General features: G+C 49.0%; 1 protein-coding gene across 5 annotated transcripts in view; it reads right to left on the bottom strand.

Annotated features, from left to right (window-relative positions):
• Positions 1–280: 280 nt before the first annotated feature.
• The window catches only part of MAPRE2 (microtubule associated protein RP/EB family member 2), a 159,939-nt gene continuing 139,307 nt past the window's right edge, over positions 281–20,912 (bottom strand). For 4 of the 5 annotated variants that reach the window (XM_027576016.2, XM_027576015.2, XM_027576017.2 and 1 more), the window contains exons 6-8: positions 12,307–12,446; positions 7,647–7,805; positions 281–3,166 (exon numbers count right to left, since the gene is read on the bottom strand). In XM_027576016.2, the coding sequence (XP_027431817.1) occupies positions 3,092–3,166; positions 7,647–7,805; positions 12,307–12,446 (374 nt within the window). In that variant the 3' untranslated portion in view covers positions 281–3,091. The remainder of the gene's footprint in view (positions 3,167–7,646; positions 7,806–12,306; positions 12,447–20,912) is intronic. The other variant, XM_027576014.2, reaches the window with a different exon arrangement.

Raw genomic sequence — 20,912 nt, 5'->3', positions numbered from 1 at the left:
ATGGAGCAGGCTGGAGCTGCAGGAGCGAGGCTTCTGTATGCCTGCAAGTGCAATCTTTCCTAAGGGAATGGCTTACTTTTTTTTTTTGGTAAAGTTTTTAAAAAGGTATCACAGCTGCTACATTTGATATCAGATACTAATTTTTAATTCCTGTTAAAACATTTGCCATCCATTGACCCCCCCACCTTGTCAATCATAAAAAAAATGTGGGTAGATGCGGGATTCCACATAAATAGCCTATTCACACACACATGCTCACTCGGAAGGAAACCTTAGCATAAAAATGTAAGAATCTGTAAATCCAGTCCTTTTAACATATACTTTTTTTATTAAATATGTAAAAAGATAAACGCAAGTCAAGTTATTCACATATTCAGAGACAAAAAAACTATTCTACCATGCGACAATAGGGTAATGTAAAATGAATGTGATACATCTGAATAAGACTTTTTCATCTATGATGTCATTACTTATCTCTATTTATAATTAACAATACATATGTTTACATTCCTTCAGTTTACATTGAATATATAACAAAAGATTTATGGTGTACTATTTAGTAAAAGTAATCTGAATGCATATCAAACCTTAACGGAATAATGGAAATACTCACCAGGGAAGGGAGGAATTCTTGGTTCCCTTCTGGAGTTTACTTCTCTCTGCTCAACAAGGTGTTTGTCTTTGTCTTTCCTTTTTATGCTTTTCTGCTTAGAAAGAAGACGGGCCCTCTCTCTGCCCCCTGCTTCAATCACTTCCTATCTGACACGAGCAGGGGAAGTGCTATCACCAGCCATAGCCGCGTGGCTAACAATGAAGTCCGGCTTCTGAGAGGGCGGGCCGAGCCCACAACGGGATGCTTCTCCGCCCAGATGGGAGGATGACAGGGTACAGCCCTCGGGGAGAAAGGAGTAGCCCCAGGAAAGGAGGTGGTCTGCACCGAAGCTGGGGTGCAGCCGAAGACGACGGAGAACCCTAGCTGTTCAAGATTCCCCAAAGCATCGGTGATGTCACATGTGACCCGGCACGATGGAAGAGGGGTCAGATGCGGACAGGAGGAACATGTAGCTCTTCGCTAAATCCGTGAATAGCTGGCGCTAAGACTCAGGGATGGAGAATCAGGTATGACCACTGGGGAAAGTAGGTTTTCATAGCTGACAAGGCTGGGGCTTTGGGGGAGAGACAGAGCGGCTGGTGCCGGCGAGGCTTAGGCAGCTTGCGCTGCCATCCCCCCCACCCCTAGGCCGGGAATCCGGGCCGCCTTCCACCTGGCACTGGGTATTCCTGAGCGGACCCTGCCGAGGAACCACCCAAGGAACATCCGCCTGGAATTATTCATTGTGCCTCTTTACAAGAGCTATTTTTCCAAAAGGAAGGTCCGTACAAATGGCTGGGAGGGAGCACACCGCTGAGCACGAGGCTGAGCATAGCACAACCACTGCCTGTGCGCAGGTGCGGGAGGATGTCACTGCCGGGAGCCAGGCTGGCCAGCCAGAGAGAGAGGGGTCGCCGCCGTGCAGAGCAGGCGCGAGAGAGAAGAAAGGGAAACCGAACACCACAGAACGTCTGTCCAGTTATGCACAGCGTGTTGGAATAACCTCAAAAATACAAGCCATCTTGTTCACCTGTAACTCAAATGCCACTTTGCTGCAAAAGATTTTGAGAAGACTTCTTTTGGTGGAAAGCTCCAAAGCTAGAATTGAGAATTAGTATTTCACCAATTAATAAAGAAATGTCAAAGCTTTATGATACATATTTCAGAAATTTATTTGAAGCTTTTCAGTTAAGAGGCAAGTGGGGTGGGCACACTTGTTGGTTGTTGTTGCTGCACCTGCTAAGTCCAATAACAAGTGAGGTAAATCTAAAGTTGGAAACCAAGTGAAATGAATGATCCAGGAAGGGGTACCATCTGTCAAAGGAATAAAAGAGGCAAAGATTTGGAAAGATACTAAGAAAATGTGCAAATATTAGTTAAAAAAATAAGGAATGCTTTTAATTCATTAATGTTTCCTCTATTTATGAATTGCCACGGTTATCAAAGGTCAATGACAAGGAGGGCCTTAGTATTAACGAGGGGAAATTCCTTATTCCAGAAGGTATGGGGAGTCAGGGATTTTTTTCCTGTGCTGTCATTCCAGTGTCAACACCAGACTTCAGAATCAGGAGTCACCCTTGGAATGATGCTCCCGGTAAGAAGGTCTTCACTTCCAGCGAGCGTGCAGCACGACGCAGAGCCCTGCCCCTCAGGGCCGCACACCCTGAAGTCGTTCTGGAGGAGGAGCCCCCTAGTGCGGAGGACAGGCTTTGGGCTGAAAGCCAGAGAGGCAGGAGGACCTGCACCTATGCAGACCCCCTGTGGACTGTAGGTAACTGATGACAGCTTTTGGGGAGAGTGGCTGCCTACCAAAGAGGACCCTGAGAAAGAAAAGAGCATGAGAACCTGGGTGTGGGAGGGGAGGGGCGAGCAGTCGGAGGGCGAAGCGGAGATGGTGTTGTCCCTGACTAACTGTAGCTGTCTACCATGCTCAGGGAGAAATACTGCTGGGCCCTGAAGTCCTAGTTTTGATTCCATCTTTTTTTTTTTTTTTTCCTATAAAACGAGTCACTGCCCTTATGGCTTTCATATCAAGTATCTCTTTCCCTTTACTCCAATTTATTTGACCAAATTTACCTTTAGAGGTTAGACTTGCAAACATCAAAGCACCACGAATGTGTGACATCTAGTGACACTGGTTGAGAAATGCCGATATAAATACCATATATCAAATTACCATTGTTTCACACCAGGATAAAAGGAGGGGTGGTGTTGGGAAGGGGGGAGTTTGAGAAATGAAAAGAGCAGAATCAATCTCAAGCAGCCAAGTGGTGAAGTAGAAGGGATGTGACCCTGTGATCTCTCAGGCCGCCCAACGGCCGGCTGCTAATGGGTCTTGGCAAAGGAAATGGGAACCGAGCGCGGTGGCTGGCGGATGCAACAGTGCGTTGATGTTAACGGCAGACTGGGAACGACTGGTTACGGCTGAGCTTGAGGCCACGCGTTTCTCCAGAAGAAAAGTTCCCACGCACAGCTGAAGGCGCGAGCGGCCAGGACGCTTCAGTACTCTTCCGGCTGCTGGGGCTGCTGGTCGTGGACTTGCTCTTCAGCCTCAGGCTCCTCCGGGTGGCCCTCCTGCAGGACAGGCGGAGAGGTTTCAGCTGGAACGAGGTACTGGGGTGGCGGGGGGAGGCCCCGCAGCGTCCCACATGGACTGGGGAGAGGCCCACCTTGCGGGACCAGGGCTTTCCCGCTCCCATGAGCCCATGCATGGACCCAGATGCTTCCCTGCTCCATTATAACAGGAGCACTCATCTAACAGTTTTCACTGAGTTTCACTGAGGAGTCAAGGAATTCAAGAAGGTGCCTAGAATATTGTTCGGTTCATAATACCTATGGTGAGCTGCAATTATTTCTTGGTGGAAGAGCTCTTTAAAATATATTCTAGAAGTGAAAAGTTTTTAAAAAGTAACCTTTTCTGTGACAACAGTCAAAAGGAACATCACACTGAAGACCCTGGTTCAAATCTAGTGCTGTCCCTTACTGGCTCGGTGTCCAGACGCATATTATTTAGTAACAGTCAGCTCTCCCCATGCCCAGGACCACCCCCCTGCTGATGTGCTAAGGCCCAAGATCCTCCCCTCTGCCCACACTATGCACTATGCTGTCCTTGCCCCCGCCCCCACTCCTTCATGACTTAACCATGTTGGATTTTGGCCTCAGAATGTCCCCCCGGCTCCCCCTCTGCCAACTCATCCCCGGGCCCTCACTGCAGCATCCTACTGCTTTGTGTGCAGGATGAAGGTGGTCCTCGGCGCCCGAAAGTTAGTGCCTCAACTGAGAGTGGCCTTCCTGTGGGAGTATGGGAGTATTTCTTGTGCAGATAGTATGAGACAGGGAAAGTCACGAGCCTCTTCCAGTCAGTGTTCTCCCTCTTGTCTAGGGGCAAAAAAAGAAATCGAGTGGTCCTGGGAACTCCCCGGCATCTGTTCTGCCCCGCGTTCCTTCCTGCTGCCACTCTCCCTACCTTCACCCCAGCATCCGCTACTCTGCTCAGCTTCACCGCCTGGTTCGGCTTCCGTCAGGTTATGCCCCACAGTCCTGAGTGGATGCAGGCCTGAGTTTGTGCGTGCACGAGCCCACTGGCTGGCTGCCCCTCGAGCCAGGCTCCCACCGCCTCAAAGGGTCAGGGATGCTATTTTATCCATCATCCTAACTCTACTGCTAGCAGGGTGCCTTCCTTTCCTACTGCTAGGACTCTGGCAGGTCACAAGTGTGCTTTCCTTACTTGGTTAGTACATGTTAGGGTGCATGGGAGACCTCAGAACTGAGGGTCTGTTTTGACATTTTACAGAAACTCATGGTTTGCTCACAGCACAGTTGGGAGTTAACCGTGGGATAATGGGGTTAACCCAGGACTGAAAGTCAAACCCATGGATTCAAACACCGTGTGGGACCAGGAACCCATGAGATCAGACCTCACCACCGGTCTCCTTTTCCTCCTTGTTGAGCTAGGGGACTCTGTGACATCATCCACCTGCAGGAACTATGGACCCCAGACCACTCTTACTAGGCTAAAGAGCAAACCTCCCAGCTTACCAAGGGATTGCTAATGCTAGGGGTGCATGATAAGGTGGGGTGAAGGTCTGCAGGACGTATCTGGAATGCTGAGGCGGTCATACTACATATCACAGCCAAGTGCTCCCAGCTCACACCATGTTGTGTAAGCTCACAAGAAGAAAAATTTTCTTATGTAAGAAGGAAGAACTTAAACACACATGGAAGTAGGAGGCCAGGCAGAACCTATGCCAGACAATGCCCTGGAGTACTACAGGCTAAATTCTAGTATTTGCATATCAATCCATCACATCTTTCTGAAGGTTTAGCTGTGAAGCAAGCCTGTTAGAGTTCCTCATTCTCATGATAATCATTAGAAAGAGAAGCAAGCTGGAAGCCTGTATGAAGGCGGCTCTTGCCTACTACAGGAGGAAAATGCGGGCAAAGGAAGGAGGAAGGGTCGCCGAGGAGCTCCCATGGCTCCTGACTTCCTAGAAGGAGGTGGCACTCAGTAGGCTCATCTGCCCCCACTCACACCGTCCCCATCGGGCTCTTCTTTCCTCAGGGCTGTGCTCACCCGCTCTCCTCGGCCTGAACAGCCCTCTCCCTGCTGCTCTTCCCGGTCATTCTTCAACTCCAACCCAAATGTCCTCTTCTCGGTGAAGTTTTCGCTTGTCACTCCCGGCTGTCTTTCTGTGCTCACCACATGTGTCATACCTGACCTCGTCCAGTTCGTGATCCCTCGCTGAGACAGTGGCTCTGTCCCCTTTCTGTATACCCAGGGTTCGTCCAATGACAGAAGCACAGGCTCTTCCCCCGAGCTCTTGGTTGAGCAGGGAGGAATCTTTAGGTCACTCAACAGTGACTTTTGTGACAGTACCTCAAGAATTAAGTGTGTGTTTATACAGGCAGGCGCAACTCAGCTGACAGATGGACAAGGCAGCAGCTAAGCAATGACTAAGTCCAGATACCTGTGGCCCCGAAGGGAAAAGATCCCGAGAATGATAAAGAGGGGCACAAGACAGCAGTCTGGTGATCTGCTTTGGAAACTTCCATCAGGTTTCTACAACCGTGAACTGAACTGCCCCTGTTTACTTCTGTACGCAAACTCCCATCTGGATTTCTACATCTTCCAAACATTCTATTCTCGGATTGTTTGACTCCAAGAATCAAAGACCAGCCATCGCCAAATAAAGCCTTAGACAAGAAGCCTCTCCAGCGAATACCTGCCCCTGAAATGGTAACGTAGGGTGCGTCTGTGTTTAACCCAAGAACGGGCACCAGGCAGAATCCCCCAAAGTCACACTCAGAAGGCAGGAGCTCTCCCCCAGGGCTGGCCCTGCCTACCGTGAGCCAGAACTCAGGGACATGTGTCAACCCTAAACTTGGAGGTCACCTGAGCAGGCCCCTGCCCAAGGACTCCCTCTCGGGACAAGACCTGGCTTGGGGTGGCTGTCGGAAGGGTTCTCCTCCCACCGACAGCACAGGGCCGGGACGCTCTGATGCTGCTCACTGCCCTCCTCCTGTCAGTGGGCCCGGTCGTTCAGACTTGCGGCGCCGGGGAGACCACGTTGGATTTAGCCTCCAACAAGCTTGTGAGGAGAATAACCGTAACTCACGTAGTACCTGACAGAGTACCAAGCACTCAGGCTGGTGCAGGCACACTAGAAATCAGTAAGTTTCTGCCATCAGATCTGAAAACACTGAGAACTGTATTTTGTGAAGCCATCACTGCCTCTGGGACCTGGACAGGAAGCTTCTCAGCGCTTCAAGATCTACAGTCTGAGCCGATGATTGAGAAAGAAGCTTAAAAAAAAAAAAAAATCTGGGCTGGGGAGAGGGAATGAAAAATGTGGTGGAGAGTCCTCAAACCATGGGCTGTTTTAGAAAATCTCATCCCTAGGATTTCAAATCTTACATGGAGTAAACATTTGTCTGGTATTGGGCTGGAGTAAGTCATAAAGTAAACTTGCCGGTGACTTGTTCCCGTTCCGTCGAAGTATGAACACACGCAACTTGGCCCCCGAGCCCTGGGTATGGCCCCAGGGCTCCAGGTCCAACAGACTCAGACCTCCTACCAGCTTCAGCCTGGCCTAGGGAAGAGCCTGAAACCCCAGCCCCCTCCTTCCCACTTTCCACGGTGGGGGGGGCTCTCTGGCAGGCTCCCACTCCTGCCTTGCTGCTGGGGCCCCTCACTCCCTGCACAGGCAGATTTGGGGGTACCTGACTTCATCTCTACCCTTTACCCCCCCTTCCCTTCCTGTCCTTGAGTCTTGAAAGTCTTGCTCCTCTGCTGTTCCTCATAGCTGCTGTCCTTCAGCAGGACAGCATCCACATCCTGGGCCCCCCTCCCACCCCCTCTCCCTCCCACGCCTGAGGAGCAAGCCCTGGTTGCCAGGTCCTGCCCGTAGAGGAGGCCGCTGCCCCCCCCCCCCCCGTTTTTTTAAATTTTTGTTTTTTAAGATTTAAGTAATCTCTATACCCAACATGGGACTTGAACTCATGACCCTGAGATCAAGAATTGCATGTTCTTCTGACTGAGCCAGCCACCAGACACCCCCAGAGGAGCCCTTCTAAAAATATTTTTCAGCTAAGGGCTGTTGCATAGTGCTGGTCTGCACTGGCAATGAGTAACCAAGACAACCAGTGATGAAATAAAAACAGGCAGTGGGGGGGCTTATGGGGATGGGAAAAACACCTAGGCGAATTCTTCCTCTAACCATACTCCGTCAGGAAGAATCCTTACACACGTTCTTGTTGCTCAGCTGCTCAGAGCTGAAAACCACTTGATACCTGTTTTTCTCAATCAGTCTTCCTACTCTCCCCCCACCCCCATCCACTCATCTGTTCCCAGATTACTTCATGAATGCACAGCCCACAAGCATGGGTCAATGAATCAGATGATAATGATACTTATTCCTCTGGGAATAACAAATGCACTGGCTGAGTCCTAATTCTCAGAGATCCCAGGGCAGCAGTTGAAGGCACACTGATCACTGCACCCTGACCAAGAGCATCGCTTTAGAAGGCAGGAGTCAAGGGCTCTCCTCACACTTACGTGTTCTTCTGAAGCATAGAGGACTTCCATTAGTCGCTGCACGAGGTCATCATTTTCCTGCCCGTGTTCTTGGCAGAGTAGCTCAATCTCTCTCAACTTGCCAAAGTAGAAATCTCTCTCCTTTTCCACACCTTCGAGGGCAAGTTTTAATGAATGTACCTGCAAAGGAGTGAGGGTAGAAGGAAAAAAAAAAAAAACAAGACCAAAAAACAGTATAAGAAACGTGGCCAACTACGCCTGCCTCTAAAGACCCTAAACATGAAACAAGAGATGTGCAATGGAGCTTGAGCCTGGGCCACACGTCCGACTTCAACAGCACTCTGGTCATCCCGTCTGCCAACTGAGTGTTCATAACCACTGTGGGACGGATCGTTCTGCCCGACACGGTTGCATCCGGGCTCTGAGCAAGCTTTCCTCCTCTCCTGCTAACACGGGCCAGAGCACATCCTACCCTGTTCATCCTCTGCAGGGAGGGGAGGCAGATGAGAGAGGCTGCCACTGTGGTTATTCTAGATGTATTTTGAGGACCCTCCTTTCTTCAGAAAACCTGCAGGAAGAGCCGCCCTTCATTTTGGATCCCTTCATAAATGTCCTGAAGCCACTGTAGACAAACGCTTTCTACTGAGAAACTGGGTCTCAGCTACAAGGACAACTGGGTGAGACGGAGAGCCCGGCTGAGTGGACTGGTCTTAACTCGTCTGGTTCTGGCTCTGGGGACACTGTAGGGAGTGCAGGGGAAAGAGCAAGATAAGGAAGCCCCATTCCCTCAGCAAAACAGCCCTTCATTCCCCTTTTCTCCCCTGGAGGCTGGTTCCACAAACTTCGAGGGCTGTGCGGCCTCTGATACAGATGACAGAGATGGTATAGGGAAGGGGGAAGCAGTATCACCTGGGCTGAAGGGACACTGACTGTGGCGTCAATAGACTGGGTCTCAAATCCCAAATGGGCATAGCAGCTACACACAGGCCCAAACCTTCACCCTGTTCCTGCTGAGAATCCTCCCCCTCCCTTTCTTTTTTTAACCCCTTGTGCATTTAGATTTATGCAGACAATATCCTTTAGGAGATGAATTAAATCTTTCATGGTCACCCTCAGGTCAAATCTCTCATTCAGTGTACTGAAATTACCCTAACAGAATTTCCAAAAATTACCTTTGGAAGGGGAAATTTTCTTCTCTAATAATGCTGGGCCTTTGTACATGCTATTTATCTGGCCGGAATTACTGATCCATTGGAACACACACCGAGCACATGCAGTGTCCATCCCCTTCCTGCGTACCTGGCCTAAGACTCAGGGATATGGCCCCACAGAGTTCACCTCGCAGACCCCCTCACATGCTGCTCACAAGGCAGCTGAGCCTCATTCACTAGCTTTCACTCTTATTTCTGATGATATGATGGTTGGGTTATTTATTTAAAAAAAAAAAAAAAATGAAGGCAACCAGCAGCTTAAGTACAGGAAAAAGAAAACTTCCCTTATTCTAGAAATCCTTCCTTGTTTTAAAATAAACCAACCCCCTCCTGAGGCTTGGCCACAGAGTCCGTCAGAAGCCTGTGTTGGTGCCTGCAGACAGATCTGTGGCACTTGAGGTGTCTGAGCCTGTGAGCTCTCCCTGGACGAGGCAAGAAGGGTCTCTGGAAGCATTCGACCCATGGAAAATAGGTTTGCTGCCTCTCGAGAGTGCTTTGGTCTGTACAACATACAAAGGGCTGAGGCTTCTGTAGAAATATCCAGCCCAGGTTGGCCTCTGGTGGTATTCCAGATGCACGAGGTAATGGATGCGCAGCTATAAACATCCCTAGTAAAAACCGTCAGGGGCTGAAGTGTATGAGGATAGATCAACTGGCAAAGGAAAGGCCACTTTCACAGGCCCACTCACGAAGACCGATGCCACGCTGTACCCTCAGGTATCACTGCAGAAGCCAGAGTGCCAGAGAGGACACTGGGGATGGACCTTGGAGTAAGTCAAGAGGAAGAGACAAGAAGGGCAAGTTCCCTTCTCTCAATAATCCCCCCTCCCTCTCAGCATCCGCACACCATGGGTCCTCACAGCCCTGCTGCCCAAGCCAACCAATGCCCACTCTCCAGCCCCTGGGGGCCCCTGGGCACAGCAGTGACTCCCCCCACTGCCTGCTTGCTAACCCATTCTCCACATACAGCCCTCATGATTTTAGTCATGTTGCCTTCTCCCATTTTTTAAGATAGAGCAGGGGTGGGGGGAGAGGGAGAGAGAATCTTAAGCAGGCTCCACGCCCAGAAGGAAGCCCAATGCAGGGCTCTATCTAACAAACCTGAGATCATGACCTGAGCTGAAACTGAGACTCGGACGCTTAACTGACCGAGCCACCCAGGCGCCCCTCCCCTCTGTCTTTTGATCCATTTCTATCACTGGAATTGCCTAGCACAGTGGTACTTTTATAGTATGTCATGGGAGACCGCCTGAATAGAGGCAGGAGGCCAAGTAAATGAGAATTCTTCAAGTTCATGGCGCTCATCGCTTCCTCTATTATGACTGTAATTCACTCTCCAGCCTAGGCATTTCCACCCAGCCCTTCCTCGTCCCAGAGTCCTCCGTCCCAGCACAGTGATGCCTCTGTGGCTACCCACCAGTGTCAGCCAGGACAGAAAACGGAGGGAGCGAGAACACAGAAACACGGATCTGGATCTGGAGTGAGTGCTCAGTGAACAGCTGAATGAACACTCACAATTTAGGGTGTGTGACCTTCCCTCTGAGGGACCAGGTCGCGGGGAGGGCGGCAAACAGACACACCCCTCCTTGATGTACACGGGGGCAGGCGGGGGAGCGAAGCCCTTCTGAAGTAATAAAGGAGTTATAAGACCACTGGGAAGCCCCTCTTGTTCTTCTCCCTCTCCCCTCTGGAGTGACACTTTTGGATGGTAGGACGTGGTGCTGGGTTCCCTGGGGAATGGGAGGCTCTTTGCGTAACTAGACGGCTAATGGGAGCACGGAGCCAGGCCCAAGGAGAGGAAGGGGGTCCAGCTGGCTAAGGCGAATGGCAGAGGGCAGGAAGGATCTTGAGGTTTCTGTGTGGTTACACTTTGGGTTGGAAGGCTGGAAACCTAGCTAGGTGTGGTAGAAGACGACCACGGGGAGGAGAGAGATCGTGACAGAACAAGAGATAATAAAGATATTGAAAGAACTTGGGTTCCTAAGGAGAAAGGGTTATAAGTCTAAGGTGTCACAGACCCACGCCTGATTCTAAGTCTACTCGGATTTGCTCAGAGCCTTGGGCATGTGGCCCACAGCTCATTATGGCTGTCCCACCGACCTTTTGAAAAGAACCTGTTACTGGAAATTCCATATGGGCTCAAAATGAGAATCGGCAGGTAGGTGGAACATTCCACAGTTTCTAAATCAAAGTCCTACCCACTGGATGACTTCAGGTTTCACCGTTTTCGTTAAAGTGATCAGAATTGTAAAGAAACACCCTAGCTAAGCAACTGCCTGCTTTTAAACTTGACTCCTGATTGCAAATATACAATTATCTCAAAAACTGTTTCCAGACTCTTGCTGGCTCATCAGGGATCAGATTAATCACCGGGAACGGCCCGGCCCCTTGGCTGGGAAGAGCCTAAGAACGGTGAATAAAAGCTCCTCTCCCAGTGGTGGGAGCAGCTGGGATAAAGGGCTCTTCTCAACTCAGGGTCAGGGGAGGTGGCTTCTGCAGTGGGCCTTATGCTACCAATCATTTTATTACCTTTAAACTACACATAATCTGAGGCAAAAATACCTATTGTTAGGTAGACAGCATACTTAAAGTTTTATATTGAAAATTTCAATGACAGGAGAGCTATATTTAGACAAAAAAGAACATTTTTCAAGTTAAAACACAACTGTGGCCTTTCTGACGCCCCAGTTTTGGGTTCGGTGCTCCTGTGACATCAAACTTCTGTGGTGGGAAGTGTTAGGTATTCACTTTGCTGGCATAATCCGTCTACCCCGGATAACTGCTCTGAGTCCTACGAGGGAAGGGAAGGTCTAAGGTCTCTCTCTCTTACTACCATTATGTTTTTAGCACCAAGCATAGGGTCTGTCCCATCAAATAGGCTTGACAAATACCTGCTGACGTAAAGGAAGGAGGAAGAGAGACTAACCCTAACTCCAGTGTTGAATGGTATCTAGACTGGCCAGAAGTGGGCAGAGGCCGTGGTCTAGCCTGGAGCTTATGATCGGCCCTGCGGTGTGGGGAGTGAGACGTTGGCCTACGAACCTGCATTTACCTGGGGCTGAGTCCTCTGTCCTTCTGTCTTAATGTATAGCTGTGATTTCTAACATCTTTTTTTTTTTTTTTAAAGATTTTATTTATTTGACAGTGAGAGAGAGGGAACACAAGCACGGGGAGTGGGAGTGGGAGAGGGAGAAGCAGGCTTCCCGCGGTGCAGGGAGCCTGACGTGGGGCTCGATCCCAGGACACTGGGATCATGGCCTGAGCCGAAGGCAGACGCTTAACGACTGAGCCCCCCAGGCACCCCCTAATATCTTTTATTCCTAGTGGGCCACTGATTTTATCTGCCTGAACAATTTCTTTAATCCCTACTTGCTTGAAACCACTGCCCCCCCGTCCTTACCTCAGGCTTACAGGCGTTTGCTCCCTCCCCCCACCTCCCCTCAGAGACTGGGCCAGGGCTGATGAGTTACCTGTTCATTAAGCTGTATGACCTGTGTTTCTAAATCTTTATCAGATCTGGATGCTGAGCTGCTGGATGAAGCCCTTTTGGCTGATGAGGGACGAGAAGGTGTGGATCCCGGCTTAGACGCTGGACTTGATTTAGCCGCACCTGAAAGTAACCAGAATAGATTATAAATCCTGGCAACATTAAGGATGCTTTTTAGATCTATTGCAAATATATGATATAAAAGGAATTTACTAAAAAGTATACAGAAGGTACCTCTAATGACCCCCTCCGATCACAGAAGTAGCATACATACACTTAGAAAAAGTGCACACAGGGTGCCTGGGCGGCTCAGTCGTTAAGCGTCTGCCTTCGGCTCAGGTCATGATCCCGGGGTCCTGGGATCGAGCCCAGCGTCGGGCTCCCTGCTCCGCGGGGAGCCTGCTTCTCCCTCTGCCTCTCCCTGCCCTGCCCATCTCTCTCTCTCAAATAAAATCTTAAAAAAAAAAAAAGTGCACGCAGTACAATGACAGGGTCCACTTGGACAACTTATTTAATCCTTCTGAGCACTTTTTTCTCTCAGTGTGGATTAAGTTGTCCTTTCTCCCTCTGGAGAGATAAGAACAACACATCCTAAGAGATTTTAAGATTTTTTTTTTTTTTTAAGAGGAAAGATTCTTAGATAACCTCGAAACATCACCATAATTGAGTTTCTAATTAACAAGAAAAAAGAGATTACAAATGAATACTTCAGAAAAAAACATCAGTACAAGGGCATATTTTTTTCCTCTTGTTTCCTAGGTTTAGCCACTGACAGCGCCTGGGAGCAGTGACCTCTCCAGAGCAGCGCGTAGTCCTATTACCCACGTCCTGGTTTTGAATTTTCCTTGGCACTGAGAGCGCTTCTTGAGAGGTGACGGATTCCAAGGGAGGGGCAGGGAAGGTACAGGGTGGGACGCCTTGCATCAAGAAGCCAGGATGCACTCACGGTCTAATGTGAACAGCATGGACCAGTGTGAAGGTGCCTCCGACTTAGCCACACGTGGGGCAGTTTTATGTATCAAAAGAATAATGGCTCTAAGGGACTGTAATGCATTGAATAAATAAAAATCTAGTTGATAATGATGAAGGGAGGGAGGGAGGATATGAAGATTTTTACAGAACACGGACTGCTAGCAAATGCAGAAGAAATGTTAGTACTGGAAAAATCACAATTTTGCAACAAAGGTAACTGATCCAGGAAAGGCTCACCAACTCTAAAACATTAAGTGAGAAGTTTTGGGGGAACAAGCCATTCATCCATGTCAAGATACTGGCCTAAAATTTACTTACTGTAATGGAAAAAAAGATATGCCTTTACAATGGGGAGGTCTAGGATCAGCACCTTCCAATAATCAAGTGATTCACCAGCACCACTAATAATGATAGAAACCGGGGGGAAGGTCACTGATGTCAGGTCAGATCTCGCCCACTGGAAGCTCAGCTGCTAACAGGCACTCACCATCTAGAACATGACACAGACACGGGAAGTGGCCTCTGCAGCCCAAGCTACGCAATGACAGTTACACACTTCGTGGATTAAGAAATGCAGGGTCATTACTGGGGGGCCACTAGTCTCCACCACGTGGCACCTCAGCCCGGTGGAGGTGCTCTGCCCAGTCCCCCACCATGCTCCCGCACCCTCTGCTCCTCCAGAAGGCCCTTGGAGCACAAGGAACCAGTGTCCCTCACTTTGGTGTAACTCCAGTACTTAGCACCACGCCTGGCTTGAGCGTACATTTAGTGAAGGTACAAACATTGAAATAAACACATGAACAAGTAAATACAACTTGGTTCTGTGGTTTCCAGTTTCACAGTTTATCAGTACCAATGGCTCAGAAAGAGGCAGGGGCTAATGAAGCCAAGAGTGCTGACGGTAGTTACAAGTTTCAACCGATCTCCTAATTATAAAGTAGCAAACAGGAAGAGTTCAGGTGCCTAGAGTCCTTGGTTATAAATGCAAAATCATACACCCCCCCAAGAAGCACTGGCAATATCATACCCTTTAAAATCTGTTACAAGGGAAAAAGAATTTTCTTCTAAAAATTTCCAGGAAAAGGCCTACTATATTTTAAAATGGAAATCAAATTGGGAACTGACTTAAAACAGTTCGAGTATCTGAAGGTAAATCTTCAGTGAGCTGGAAACCTCGCCTATGCAGAAGACCTTCCCAAGGATTCTAGACAGCTGATGCTTTGCCTCACCCGTGATTCCCATATGGTTGCAAGGATCCTTTATCTCCGCAGAAGCCCACAGAAAACACTCCTGGAGCATCACTTCTCTGTCCCACTGGCCAGGCTCTCTAAAGGCCATGCCAACAGGGTAGAGAAAACAACATGGGTAAGAGCAGAGGAGGCAGGGGGAGGACATGCTGACTTGGCAAGGACCAGCCAGCCTTGCTGCGGAAAAAGCTTCTGGAAAATCAAGTTACTTCAGGCCTTTTTATAAGCAGTGTATCATATTTTAATACCAATAAAGTCTAACAGAAAGCAGCTTCAAGACGATGTTCAACACCTCTTATTTACTAAATACATGCTTATCCAGGACCTACCATGAACCGTGTCATACAGGAGATCCCTGCTCTTTGGGAGCTCATGGGGTCTCATGGAGTGACAGGGGTGTCAGAACGCCCAGGCCCGGCCACACTCAACTTTCTCAGGGACGAGGCAGTGTTCCTGAGTACATGACCACAGGGCAGGATTCGGGCTGGAACCCCTCTGCTGGAAGCACTCCTCTTCCCCCACTTTGAGTGACTAAGCCCCATCCTGCAGGTCTCAGCTTGGACGCTGCCGCTCTGCAATGATATGGCCCTCTCGTTATGCCTCTTCTCCCATGAGACTTAGACGAGGCAAGGTAGGGGTTGTATCTGTTTTGTTTACCATTTGATGTTCCCAAGGCCAATCTCCATGACTGACTGAGAGGCGACACTCAATACAAGTTTTTATAATACATTAAAACAACTCCTAGGAGACGTAGCCATCCAAGGTAAACCTACCAGACAAAGCTCAAGGAGCTGATGCCAATGTCAAGGTTGCTGACAACAAGCACCGGCCACACATGAAGGAAACCAAACAAAAACATCACTGGCCTCCCCCAAGGCGAGCTCTTACTTGGTTTCAAGATTACCTTCAGTTATTGCTGGGGATCAGGACAAAGTAGGGACATTCAGTCAGTAAGCGTTTAGCTCTGAGCAGGGAGGTGCGAGCTAGTTTGTGCCGGGCCAAGTGTCCGCCACATTCGCCGTCTCTCCCGAAGGAAACAGCCCTGCCGGAGGGGCTCCCCCGACAGTGCCTGACCCACGCTGCCAGAGGGGCTCCCCCGGACAGTGCCTGACCCACATTGCTGGAGGGGCTCCCCCGACAGTGCCTGACCCACGCTGCCAGAGGGGCTCCCCCGACAGTACCTGACCCATGCTGCCAGAGGGGCTCCCCCGACAGTACCTGACCCACGCTGCCAGAGGGGCTCCCCCGGACAGTGCCTGACCCACGCTGCCAGAGGGGCTCCCCCGGACAGTGCCTGACCCACATTGCTGGAGGGGCTCCCCCGACAGTGCCTGACCCACGCTGCCAGAGGGGCTCCCCCGACAGTACCTGACCCACGCTGCCAGAGGGGCTCCCCTGGACAGTGCCTGACCCACGTTGCCGGAGGGGCTCCCCCGACAGTGCCTGACCCACGCTGCCAGAGGGGCTCCCCTGGACAGTGCCTGACCCACGTTGCCGGAGGGGCTCCCCCGGACAGTACCTGACCCATGCTGCCAGAGGCGTTCTCCCGACAGTACCTGACCCATGCTGCCAGAGGGGCTCCCCCGACAGTACCTGACCCACGCTGCCAGAGGGGCTCCCCCGGACAGTGCCTGACCCACGCTGCCAGAGGGGCTCCCCCGGACAGTACCTGACCCACGCTGCCAGAGGGGCTCCCCCGACAGTACCTGACCCACGTTGCTGGAGGGGCTCCCCCCGGACAGTGTCTGACCCATGCTGGGTCCTTCTCCCCAAGCACGTCAGCAGCCACGATGGGGCTGGTGCAGGAGCTGACAGATGTTCATCACTCATTCCTGGACCCTGCCTTACCCAGTCTCACGTAAATTTTAAAAGAAAAACATGGAAGGAACAGGAGCTGATTGCTTGTAAAACAAAGCTATTAAGGATTATATTTCTAGGACATCATCAAAGGCAGCTTGAAGAAAACCTGAAATGTTGGATATAAAGTCAAAGAGGAAGGGTCACGGGCAAGCCAATGCCTCCCTCAAGACCACGTTACCAGGGCAGAGAACTATAAGCAGGGAAAGCTGGTGGGCAGAGGAACGGGGGTGGGGTGCCAGGAGACACCGCAATGCTCCCCGGGGGACAGGCCTCCTGGGGGGACAGGCTGGGGCGGCTGCGGTGACAGATGCTGTCCCAGGTGCAGCTTCTTCCCGAGGAACCACATCGGTTGCTCTAGCCAGAGCCCACCTTCAACTTGGATCAGGGTCTTGGCCTTAAAAGGCCACGTGTGTTTCATGGATCCTGTCCAGGTCGTTTGGGGCACGGAGTCCCCGTCTTTCACCTGGTACACGCGCAGGCCGCTGGTGGATCTCTCGGAGAGAACGATGAAAACAACGAAAATCAGACTTGGCATCCTCTGCTGTACTACAGGGCAGGGGCAGGGAGGGTGGAGAAGTGGGTGTGGGGTCCACACTCCAGCACGCGTACTTGCTACATACGGGATGGAAGAATCATTTCCACCCCGCCCTGCATGGTCACTCACAGGCTGGAAAAAGGCATGGAAAATGAATTTGAACAATTTAATTACAGATGAAGTAATTAGTATTTGAAATTTAAAATCAGGGGTTTTGAAGTACTCATTTAGTTGTTTGGAAAGAAAGTGATCACAGAGGGAATGAAATGTCTGCTGACAGAGGGCGTGAGCAGCAGGGCCAGCCACCTGGGCATTCACAGACCATCGAATGCATGACAAAATTAAAGAACAGGAAAGATGCACGGAAGATCTTAGTGTCCTCAAAGTTTCAAGTTTAAAAAAAACCCCACACAATTAAAGGGTTAAAGTAAAAGCTCATTTTTCAAAAGAATGTCAAGTGAGCTCTTCAAATCCTCACAAGCTGCCATTTGATATGGAAGTAATTTACCCCTCACGGCTATCACAGTGAGAAATACCAAACAGTGAAACTTACAAAAATGAAAATGACATCCTTCCTTCATTCATTCTGTTTAAGGATTTCATGGTTTACTTTTTAGAAGAGTAAACAGTATCCTAAAGTAGATCCCACTTATTAGACCGCTAAGAACGATGTTTTTGTTTATTCACTTTCAAAGTCTCGCTGCCTCTTTTCAAACAACTGTACTCTGAAGGGTACCCAGCTTCTGGGGTGCTGGACCTTCTTCCGTTTACCTAGGCCACTAGAATAAGGATGTGCTGAGAAAATTGTAATTATCAGTGTCAGCAAATTTAACATTGATATATCACTTTTATGTAAACTACCATTTATGTTCCACTTTTGTGAAATGACCCAATAATGTCCTTGGGTAGCATCTAATCCTGGCTTGAGAGATTAGGGTCCTCAGTAACTGCTTTCCTGCTGCCCGGAACGCACCCAAGTTCACGGGGACTTCGCTTCTGTGCCTTCCCATGCCTCCTTGCTCAACGATGCTTCCATGAAAAACATTTACGTAATGGCTTTTAAAGGGAGGGCAGCACTGCAGCTATAATGCAGAGACAGACTTTTTTTTTTCCTTGCAGCTATCAACCATTCCAAAAATTTTTTTGCAAGCTGCATTTGATGTCCTGAAAACATAATTAGTGGTAGTCCTGTTTTACAAGAATTGTTTTTCCCTCAAGCTTTTCTCTCTCTAATTTTCCCTTTCAAAATAAAAAGGAGTTTCAGAAGCCGAGGAAAATAGAAGTAAATTCTGTACAAGTCCCTGTAATTCTCTGACTTTACTCAGTGGATATGGACATGATTTACAATGCTAGTCTTTGAGCAGTTGTGTCTTAATTAATGCCTTTAGGATTTGGTGTATAAATATGATTCTAAGACATTTTAACCATAGTTGTAAAAAAAAAAAAAGAGTGGCCTTATTCATTGCCTTAGTGAAGCCACAGTATCATTGTGTCTAATGTCAATAATTAGTAGCTTAATGTTTATGGAAAATGCTATATTTTGGGCATATGAGGCCCAATGAATTCATAATGCTAAAGCAAAGTACTTTACTTGGCTTTATCTCTCATGGCCGGAGCTCTGATGGAATTTAAAAATTCTTCTCACTTAATCTGCCGTATTCCTTCTGCCAAAGTCATAAACAGAGGAGCTAAAAATATGACATTAATACTGTTGACAAGAACCACAGAGACATTAAAAACATGTGCACACGCACGTGCATGTGCACGGGCACACAACACACACTCAGGAAGCAGCCAGCCTTCTGGTCATCCCCAGCTTCTTCTCTACTTTGAGAGCATATTCCACCCCCGTGTTCTTCTCGCTCAATTAAAAACCCCAGAGGTGGGGGCTGGGGAGTGGGTGAAATGGGTGAGGGTGGTCAAAAGGTAGAGACTTCCAGTTATAAAATAAGTCAGTCTGGGGACATAATGTACCGCAAGGTGGTTATATGTCACGACACTGTATGAGAGACGCTAAAAGAGTAGATCTTCAAAGTTCTTACCACAAGAAAAAGACTGTAATCATGTGTGGTGATGGATGTTAACTACACTTATTGCGGTGACCATTTTGCAGTCTATACAGATATTCAATCATGTTGTATACCTGAAACTGTTGTGTTGTATGTCAATTATAGCTCAAAAACAAAACCCCGGGCACTTGGGTGGCTCAGTTGGTTAAGCGTCTGCCTTCAGCTCAGGTCATGGTCCCGAGGTCCTGGGATCTAGTCCCACTTTGGGTTCCCTCCTCAGCGGGGAGTCTGCTTCTCCCTCTGCCCCCCCATTCCTTCTCTCAATCTCTCTCTTGCTCTCAAATAAAACCTTTAAAAAACAAAACCAAACCCCCACAGACCTGAAACTTGACAAAAGATACATTGTACCTACATTGATCAGTTATTTGTGGATGATCCGACCTCACTTCCTTATCCTCTTTACCTTGGTGAATAGGTTTTAATTTTTAACTGAGATAATGAACTTGGTTAAAATAAAAGTTATTGCTGGGGATAGAGTACAGGGTTGGACTGATGAGAAGAGTGAACTCCCACAGGAAGAGGGTGTCCTCAGTGACAAAATGGACACCAGAGTGGTCACACTGCAATGACCAACCACGCCACCACAATTACGATTACTGCAAATGCGAGAGCTGACCTTTTCCTTCAAAAATGGCTCCATACCTTCCCTTTGTAGGTTCTGTCATCTGTTCTCTGAGGGCCAAAAAAGAAAAGCACCTCAGTGGCTAGAGTTCAGTCCAAATGGAACATCGGCAGGAGTTCGGGGATGCTCCGACTCATGAGATTACTAAGAGGCTGGTTCTTTTATTCAGAAATTCTAGTCATGGCCCTTCAGGCTTGTCACCAGTGCAGCCAGGGGCCAAGGTGGGTTCTTCCTTTTTGCTACTTCAGTGTCAGCTTGTAAAAGTGGGCAGCTCCTTTTCTGAGCACCTTGGAGCCTAGCACGAAGCACATCAACCATGTGGGAATGAAGATCTGGTCTTGAAATGGTCATCCCTCATCTTGCCCTTAGGGAGGCAGTGGTTAAGCCAGGGGGGTGGGGGGCGCCCTACAGCCATGAGTCCTGGCTTTGCTGCTGGCTGAGTGGTGTGCTTGGGCCGCCGCCGGGCCTTATGATGAAGACCGACTAGCAGTGCCTGTTTCCCAGAGTTAGGAACAATACATGAGTTCATACATGGAAAATTCTTACACAAGAGCCTGGCACATAGTAGGTGCTCATTAAATGTTAGCTCACGTTATTATTACTCAGCATATGAGAGGTGATTCAACTAATGAGGTACACAGGTTTCCCATTTCTAGGTAGTAGCAAAATTAAAACTAACCTGCTGAAGTAGTAAGAAAATCCAACTCATTTTCAAGAAAATCTCTATAAAAAATTTTAATCCATAAACCACCAGTGGGCACCAAGGCATAGGTTCTCCCGCTCCATTTACTCTCTATCTTGAAAATCAGCAGGCTGTAGCCCAAGTCTCTGTGTTCCTTCTTAAATTACTTTGACTCATTCATTCACGCAGCTCATGTTTACTGAACCCCTACTGTGTACCTGGCAAGCTATAGGCAGCTGGGATAAATCAATGAACGAAACAGAAGATGCCGGTCTTGGTAGAATTTAGATTCTAACAGGGGGAATTAAATAATGAATCACATAATAAAATAGCAAGTAAATGGTATGGAAAAGAGAAAGGTAGAGCAGGGCAGGGAGGGGTTAGCAGTGCTGGGCGGGGGCTGGGGTGGGTGAGCAGCTGTTTGCAGGACCAATTCCAGGGAACCCGAGTGTCCACCACTCATCTCTCTCCAGTCTCAACTCCTCACTCAGACGTGAGTGTCTGAGCAGCCCAGCAGAGACTGAGGCGTGTGTGGGGGGGGTTAGCCTGGTTTCAAAGTCCCAGTCCTCAAAGAAGCCTCCATCTCTTGTGACACCTCCACA

The sequence above is a fragment of the Zalophus californianus genome, chromosome 14 (assembly GCF_009762305.2).
Source record: "Zalophus californianus isolate mZalCal1 chromosome 14, mZalCal1.pri.v2, whole genome shotgun sequence".
Lineage (NCBI taxonomy): Eukaryota > Metazoa > Chordata > Mammalia > Carnivora > Otariidae > Zalophus > Zalophus californianus.
This window is presented reverse-complemented; position numbering and strand designations above follow the sequence as displayed.